The 9,139-nt window shown below is 42.3% G+C and overlaps 1 protein-coding gene across 1 annotated transcript in view; it reads left to right on the top strand.

The window, feature by feature from the left end:
* Tet1 (tet methylcytosine dioxygenase 1) overlaps positions 1-9,139 on the top strand; it is a 106,340-nt gene that overhangs the window by 96,053 nt on the left and 1,148 nt on the right. The window contains exons 10-11 of the mRNA XM_010607953.3: positions 3,042-3,420; positions 8,848-9,136. Of these exons, the coding sequence (XP_010606255.1) occupies positions 3,042-3,420; positions 8,848-9,136 (668 nt within the window). The remainder of the gene's footprint in view (positions 1-3,041; positions 3,421-8,847; positions 9,137-9,139) is intronic.

Raw genomic sequence — 9,139 nt, 5'->3', positions numbered from 1 at the left:
AAAAAGAAAGAAAGAAACAAAGAAAGAAAGAAAGAAAGAAAGAAAGAGTGAAGGGGAGGGGAGGGCGGTGTGGAAAGGTAAAGAAAAGAAAAACAGCAGAGATTCTGCCCTAGTGAATCCTGGCCAGGAAATGGCTCATCATTCCTCTGTGGTCAGGACATTTCCCATTAATTGCGAATATAACCAAGTCTCATTTCAATATCCCTTTGTTCTGTGTGCAAGCAGAGAAAGAGAGAGAGAGAGAGTTGGGGATGGAACAACTGAGGTCTTTGAACCACCGAGCTAAGTCCCAGACCCTATACCTTTGTTCTTTGACATCCTCTATATTTCCTTTTTCACTGACTTTAACAGGGCTCTGTGTCTTTTTGGGTTTTTTTATTGCTGGGTCTTGTCATTTAATTTTTTATTAGTACATGTTTGCAATGCAAAAAGGCTACATTTATTATGGGGAGTTGGTACATGTGCCTAACAAGTCTTAATTCTTTTTTTTGTCCCCTTCCCCTCCCTGTTCCCTCCAATTCTGGGTCCCCTTCCCCTCAGCAAAAGTCCTATTTCTGTTTTTCTTTCCCTTAAATATTTTTCCCAATCCCTTCCTCTCCCTTCTCTCCCGTGCCTCCAAACTTCCTAATCTCTAAATGCTACCTAAATTCTCTCTTTTCACTCTGTTTCCTCATTTTTCTGCTTATCCTCATATTTCTTCCTTGTCATCCTCTCTTCAGTCTCAAGTAAATTGGTTGAAGTAGACTAGGCAAGCTAGGGATGGGTGATGCACACTTAGAATATCAGCTCCCTGGGAAGTTGAGGTGGGAGGACTGCACATTTGAGCCCAGACTGGGGAATTTAGCAACTTTAGTGAGATGCACTCTCAAAAAAAAAGGCCAGGCCAGGCTTAGTGGCAAACGTTTGTAATCCTAGAATTTGGGAGGCTGTGGCAAAAGGATCACTTAGAGTTTGAGGCCAGCTTGAGCTACACAGTGAGTTCAAGGTCAGTCTGAACTTCTACATGGTGAGAGCCTATCTCCAAAAAAAGGCTGGATCAATTTGAAGACCCTGGGTTCAGTCCCCAATATCTCAAATCAGTTAACCAGTCTATCCAGGCGTCATGGTACACACTTCTAATCCCAGCTACTCTAAAAGTTGAGAAAAAACCATAATTTGAAACTAGCCTGGGCAACATATTGAGACCCTGTTTCAAAAAACAAACAAAAAGGCCAGCCATGGAGGTGTACACTTGTGGTCCCAGAACTCAGCTGAGTCAGGAGGATCCTTGTGAGTTCAGTGCCACCCTGAAATACATAGTGAGGCCCTATCTCAAAACCAAAAAGAAAAAAATAATTTAAAAGCCTAGTTGAAGTAAACATTGATCAATTAAAGATTTCTAGTTTCAAACATTTTCAAACCAGTTTAAAATAGTTTTGGTAAACTATTACCAGTTTAGCCTGCCTAGCAGCTCAGTATTTCCATTACACTTAGGTGTAAACTCTACTATAAATATTTAAAAAGTACTATGAGGTTAAATCATGGCTAATTTTGCTTGTCACTTGTCCTACTTAAGGTTTCGCATTGCTAGGATAAAATAGCCAAGTTAAACGAGGAACAGTTTATTTCAGGTCCCGGTTTGTAAAAATTTCTCTCCGTCGTTGGGCAACGCCAAAGCAAAATGGTATTGCAGAGGGGAACCACAGAGGAGAAACAGTCTATGGCAGCGTAGGCGAGGGGGCGGGGAGCAGGACCAAACTCTCTAAGCCAGTTGGTTGGTGACACCATACCAATCAGTGGATTGATCCAATTACACCACCCTTAATCCAGTATCATGCGTTCCTGACCCGGTCACTGCCGAAGTGTCCCCCCACATCTCTGAATGCATAGGCTTTAGGTGGGGTGTTGAGATAGACACAAGCCCTTCTGCCATCTGTACTCATTGTTGCATCGATAAACCCAAGACATCTTGAAAGTGAAATCCTCGTGTGTCAGGCTTCATGTGTTAGCATGAGCTCTTACCTCTAGGGAAAATGTTTTTAATGAAATTATTTCACTTGTTACTGATGGATTTCTAGTGCTATTTGAAAAGTAATTCCAAATAAATATTAGTTTATAAAGCAGAATGTTTATATTAGGTTGCACAGGTCAGGAAGTGTCTATGCATGATTGATTGTTCATTCTGGTTTAGGTACAAGGTGTTAGGTGTAACGAGAGTTAGAAATGTCCAGGAGTGGTGGTGCCCGCCTGTAATCCCAGCGCTTCGGAAGCTGAGGCAGGAGGAGGGTAGTCATGAGTTTGGGGCCAGCCTGGGCTGCACAGTGAGTTCAAGGCCCACTTCATAGTGAGTTTGAGGCTAGCCTTAACTATAAAGAGTAAGACCCTGTCTCAGAACAAAGCAACAAAGCTAAGTAAAAGAAGAGTGGGAAGACTGCAACTGATGGGTAGAACCTGTGCTTCCACAGGGAGAGTCCTGTTTCCAGCTTACTGGAGCGGAAACTAGCCGATAGAAAGCAGAGAAACAAAGGAGAAGGAAACAGGATACATTGAAGGGAACTTTGCTTTTATCTTTTTTTTTTTTTTTTTTTTTTTTTTTTTTTTTTTACTATTGTAAGAAAAACATGTAGTTTGCAGTATTTAATGATTAAACTCGTTGAGGAGAGTTGGTACATGAACATAACAGGTGTTAATTCTTTGTAAGAATTCCCTCTCCCTTCCCAGGAAAATTTTTTAAGTAAATATGTATATCTATGACAACAATAAATTTATGTTATCCTTTACTGTAATCGAAGCAAAAAAAAAGAGGCACAAAATGAAATCAAATGGCTCAGAATGGGCTGGTGATGTACACCTATTATTCCAGCACTCTGGGAGATGGAGGCAGGAGGAGGCAAAGTTGAAGCCCAGTCTGGGCAATTTAGCAACCCAGCATGTTTCTCTAAAAATGTGCAAAGGGCTGGGAAGGAGGTCAGTGTGCACACCCTGGGTTCAGGCCCTGGTTCTGCCAGGAGGGCAGACTGCAAGGATGTGACTTCTCCCACCCGCCCCTCTCCACCCTGCAGGTCTGCACTCTGACCCGGGAAGACAACCGCTCCCTGGGTGTCGTCCCCGAGGAGGAGCAGCTCCACGTCCTCCCACTGTACAAGCTCTCCGACACGGATGAGTTTGGCTCCAAGGAAGGTATGGAAGCCAAGATCCGATCAGGGGCCGTACAGGTCCTCCAGCCCACACGCAGGAAGAGGATGCGGTTCACACAGCCCGTGCCTCGCTCGGGGAAGAAGCGGGCGGCAATGATGACTGAGGTTCTGGAGCGCAAGATCAGGGCAGTGGAGAAGAAGCAGAGTCCTAGGGTCAAGCGGAAGAACAACTCTGTCATGGCTAACAACAGCAAGGCAACGTTGCTGCCCATCCCAGGTGAGCCCAGGACCTACCTGTCTCCTCTGTGGCCTTGCGTGGGCCGAGGTTTCAGACTTCCCTTGTACCTGCTGTTGTCTCTTCTATGTCTTTGCTCCCCACTTAGAGATGAGCCAGTATGAGAGAAGATGGTAGTTCACTAGTTACTTTTTAATTGTTTAAGACAAGGTTTCACTATATGTTCCAGGCTAGCCTTGAACTCATAACGTAGCCCACGCTGTCCTCAAACTTGTGGTGATCCTCCTGCCTCAGCCTCCGGAGTACTGGGATTACAGGCATGTTCGAACACTCCTGCCTAACTAGAATCTCATTTGACATTTGTTATTTATTATACTTTGTTCTAGGGTTAAAACTAAGACACAATATATTTCTGCACATGTACTGGAGTTAACAGTTAACAAAGAAGCTACACACAGCTTTTTGGGGTCTTGTGTCTGTAAATTCCCTGTTTATCGTCAAGTTCTACATACTCTTCTTGGCATAGATGAAACAACACTTCCTGGAAGCCTTCTTTGGTCTTATGTGGCACCATCTGCGTGCTGTGGTGTGAGTGGTCTGTGTGCTGGAGACACAGCAGCCAGGGGGAGGGAGGTACTGTCGCCAGGGCTATATCTAGCTGGGTTGGCTGGAGGTTTGCTGCAAATGCAGCTTTTGAAGAAAGTGCTGCGTAACGAGTCCGCAGTGTGATCTTTGGAGAAGCAGTGTTCCAGTAGAGGAAACAGCAAGCACTAGGTCTGTGTGTTGGACTTGGGCAGGGATCAGCCTGGCTCAGAATGTGAACCAGAAGTAGTAGGGGAGAAGGTCACAGAATTAAGCAGATGCCCAGCAATTCGCCTGGGTTTTGTGGACCAGCCTGCCTTGTGAGTCTCAGGAACGTTACTGATGGCGCCATACCACAGCGAAGTTTCATCAGGCTTCGACATAAACCCACTTACTAGGTGGAAACCATAATGAAATGGAGCAGACAATAGAAACATTAGGGAAATCATAAAAAGTCCCTCCTACTGACAGGGACAGGATGGAGCTCCAGAGTAGCTAGCTGACTAGCTAATGAATGAGGATGTGAGAAATGTACGGTTCAGATGTGTTTGTGTGTTTTGTTTTTGTTTGAGACAGGATCTCACCGTGTAACCCATGATGGCCTTAGGCCCAAAGCAATTCTTCTGCCTCAACTTCCTGAGTGGTGGGATTATAGGATTGTAACACCACAGAGGATGTTTTGAAGAGAAATTCAAAGCCGGGCATGGTGGTGCATGCCTGTAATCCCAGCACTTGGAGGCTGAGGCAGGACGATCACTGTGAGTTCGAGACAAGCCTGGGCTACATAGTGAGTTCTAGGTCAGTCTTAACTACATAGTGAGACCCTGTCTCAAAAAAAAACCAAATAAATAAATAAATAAAACTTCAAGAAGATTCTTGGTATATCAAATATAGTTAGCTGGATGCGGTGTCATACACCTATAAGCACTGACAAGGCTGAGGCAGGAGGATCTCTGTGAGTCAGAGACCAGCCTGGGTCACATAGTGAATTCAAGGCCAGCCTGAACCTAGAAGGGTGCAGGAACTGTAAACTGATGAAAAGTGGGGAGTGAAGAACAGGTTTGGAGAAGGAGACGGGAAGGCAAGAGCTCACATTTTGACATGTCCGAAGGAGGTGTAAGAAGTTGGAAGATAATATTTAGAGGACAGCAAGCTCTGAGGCAGTATTTCAAGCAATGAAACCAAAAGAGTTACAAGCAAAATTTAAGCCAAGACCTGGGAATTGTGGATTTCTAGAGGTTTTGGAAGTGAGGAGGAGGCAGCCAGAGAGACTTAGAAGGTCTAGCCAGGCAGGAGTGAAACTAGGTTGTCCTGATTCAAGAGCAAACATTCAGATTGTTAGTGTTCCTAGGAAAGTGACTCAGAAGACAGGTATCACCATTTTATAACAGCAGTGCTTACAACAAAAGAAGTACAAAAACATCCTAGTGGTGCCATTGCTGCAGGGGAAGGAGAGTCCTCAGGGAAGAGTGCTCTCCTAGCATGCACAAGGCCCTAGGTTCAATCCCCCCACACCGAGGAAGAAACAAAAAACTGCCCCATTTGTCATCTAGCTTTTTTTTTTTTTTTTTTTTTTTTTGGTATGTTTCAGCCAATATCTAAGGAAAGACCATATATTATATGATGTCGATATCTCTTAGCCCTCTCTTTTTGTGTCACTTTTTATTTTCTCTTCATTTTACTTTTTTAAACAGCATAGAAAGAATCCTAAGCATAATTTGCCCACTTATGTTTCTTCACGTCTGGGAGAATTTAATGTCTGATAGTTTCATTTTGTGATATTCATATTGATCCATGGGTCAAATGTTGCTGACCTGATTTATTGATTATAAAGTTTATTAGCTTTTTACTTACTTGTTCAGGAAACATTCATGATCTTTGACTATAGTCTTTTAAAAAGAAAGATTGTCCTTATCAATAATTTGGTAAAAAAAAGCAACATAAATGCATAAGGTAGTGTGGTGGTGCATGCCTATTTTTCCTAACGCTCTGGGAAGCTGAGGCAGGAGAATCACAATTTCGAGCCCAACCTGGGCAAGTTAGTTATTTAGTGAAACCCTATCAAAGATGAAAACTTAAAGAAAAAACAAAGGACTAGGGACGTAGCTAGGTGCAAAAGGCTCAGTTCCTATTACCAAAAAACGAAAAGCTTGGTTATTTGCCTTTTTTCAGAACACAGGTTGGTTTTCAAATATCTTCCAGTGTAATCAGCTTGGGAACTGTATCATTTCATTTTCAAAAAGTTTGAACAGGGCTTATTTGTTGGTGCATATTGATTCCCCCCACACACACCCAACAAAATTCTAAAATATTTCAAAATGTTCAGATCTTTTCCTCTTCGGTATGTAGAAACCCCTGAAGCCGGCTTAGGAATTCTTTTATTGCGATCTTGATTGTCTTCAATAACTTTCTTAGCTTCTGTTACAAGATGTTGCCGGTTCATGTAATTCTGCCTCATATCTAAAACCAGCCATTTATCTAAAGAGTCCACGGCGGGTAAATGAATTGATGCTGACTTTCACACGGAGTTACAGGGAAGGCTGGGGTGTGGCTAAGTAGTAGAGCATGTACAGAGCATGCGCAAGGCCTCAGGTTCAGCCCCCAGAACCCATCCCCCACAAAAGAATCACAGAGTATTCCTTAGACTGACTCCTTCATTTTCATATCTGAAACACAGGTCTTCTGTTTTTTTATAAGATGAAACAATAAAATAACAGGCATTATTTTATGCTAGAAAAGATGTAGCAGAGATAACTAAAAGTGAATCAGTTACCATTCTTTCTTGGTTGTAGCTCCATTCATTTGTTTGTTTATATATTTTTATTTATAACTGATATTTAACTTTTACTGCTAGACTCATACCCAGTTCCATGCTGCTAACGATGAACAATCTGATCATTTTCATCCTGTGTCAATCATTCGTCTTCACTGGTATCCCTATGTATAGGTTAAATGCTGCTAAAATGTGAATGTAGGGTTGGGGATTTAGCTTAGTGGATCCGCTGCCTGCCTCACAAGTGCAAGGACCTGAGTTCAATCCCCTGTACCAAAAAACAAACAAATAACAACCATAAAATATGAATGTCTTTTGGATGTCATTTTCTTAGCCAGATTCTTCTATTGTTGTCTTATATTAGTACAAAATGAACAATATTTCACCCATGTTCTCCAGTCCTTTTGTAATTTTACCTATACAATTTTTTTTACATCCACCTAAATAAAAGACACATTAATCTTTTAATATTTTTCCTTAGCTAGGTGTGATGGCACATGCCGGTAATCCCAGCACTCAGAAGGCTGAGGCAAAAGGATCACCACAAGTTGGAGCCCAGCCTGGGCTACATAGTGAGACCCTATGTCAAAAAAAATTTTTTTTTTCTTTCTAATAATTCACATATGTTGACAATTTAATTTCAATGATGATGCCACTGATAGTTGCATAAGCTTCCTCAGATAATGCTGCGTGTCTGTGTCTGTGTGTGTGTGTGTGTGTGTGTGTGTGTGTGTGTGTGTGTGTGTGTTTTACTAGGGATTGAACTCAGGGTCTTTGCACTGAGCTACATTTCCAACCCTTTTTGTTTTTATTTTGAGATAGGATTTTCCTAAACTGTCCAAACTGGTCTCCAAAATTTTAATCTTCTAACCTCAGCCTCCCAAAATGCTGGGATTACAGGCATGCGCCCCAATTCCTGGTAATAATACTATTTTTGTTTTGGTTTGGTTTACGGTTTTTCATTTTTGTTTTTTGAGAAAGAGTCTCACTGTGTAGCTCAGGCTGGCCTTCGATTTGTAGCAATCCTTCTGCTCCAGCGTTCGGAGTGTTGGGATTACAGGCGCAAACCACCAGGCCTAGCCAGGTAAATTTTTTTTTAATTCTTCTACATTTTGGCAAATCACATCGACTTCATTAAGTATTTCTTCCACTGGGGTAATTCTTACATATAAATGTCTCTAGGAATGAAAGCCTTCTTGTCTCCTCCCATTGTGTCATCTGAAAAGAGAATTTCAGAGCTGAAGCTGAACAAGTTTTATTGTTAGGCTACTAATTATTTCAAAACACAGCTGCTTTACTTTTTTTCATATTGGTGCTAAAGCTTATGGTTTTTGCATTTGCAAAAAAAATAGAGCTTCAATAGAAATAGAAATGTTTCCTGTATCTTCAGCATGTGTTTCCATTTGTTGAGGCCTATGATAATATGTCAGAGTAAATTACCTACAATTACCTATGTGGTAGTAATGATCTACCTGCCTAGCATCCCTACCTATTTCTTGTTCCTTTGCAACTACAAAATTTTATATTCTTCTTCTCCAATAATTGACCGTACAAGTCATGAAGCTTTTATTACACAGAAATATTTATAAACTATTTCTTGTTTTTCCTTTTCAAAAATCAAATCATGAAATACCTAAAAGGTACTGAACCATCTCTTTGGGTATTTGGTGTTCTGGGTCATTGTGTCAACCTCTGCATAGTTATTCGTGTTTAGTTGGAGTTTACCTTTATCCAATTAGGCGATTTTTAATACTTTACCCTTTTGAGCAGTGAATATTTACCCTTTTGGCTAAATCTTGTAAGAATGTAAGGAAAATAGTTGGATGAGAAAGTATATCAAGGCTGAGGGCGTATAGCTCAGTAGTAGAGCTCTAGCGTTTATGCTCCGGGCCCTAGTTTCAGTCATCAGCACTGGGGAGAAAAATATTATAAAACCCTTTAAAGCTGACAATTACCATCCAGGCTGGATGGCTCTTGCCTATAATCCCAAAACCCGGAAGGCTGAGGCAGGCGTATCACTGAGTGTTCAAGGCCAGCCTGAACTGCAGAGCGAGACCCTGCCTCCAAAAACCAGAAAAATTTGTGTTCATTTTCACACTTGCTGCCTCTTTCTGTTTAGGGAATAATAGACAATGCGACCGGAATAAAAAGTGAAACTAAACCCCATTTTATCTTCAAAGGTTCAGAGAACACTAAAAGCTATTCATCGGTCCCATCCATTCCTCACCCTGTGAAAGAGGCAAACCTGTCTCCAGTCTTCTGTCCCCTGAAGCCTCCTCCCTTGACAGCACCTGCAGTTAGGTACCCTAAGATAGGCTCGCTCGCGTTCCCGGGGAGAAGCAGCGCTGCCCCCTGCACCACGCCTCCCGCGAGACCGGCAGGGGAGAGCGCAGCAGCTCCTGTCCCCGCCCTGTCCCCGCCCGTGCCCGAGCC

The sequence above is a fragment of the Fukomys damarensis genome, unplaced genomic scaffold (genome assembly GCF_012274545.1).
Source record: "Fukomys damarensis isolate Sample0158 unplaced genomic scaffold, DMR_v1.0_HiC HiC_scaffold_20, whole genome shotgun sequence".
Classification (NCBI taxonomy): Eukaryota; Metazoa; Chordata; class Mammalia; order Rodentia; family Bathyergidae; genus Fukomys; species Fukomys damarensis.
This window is presented reverse-complemented; position numbering and strand designations above follow the sequence as displayed.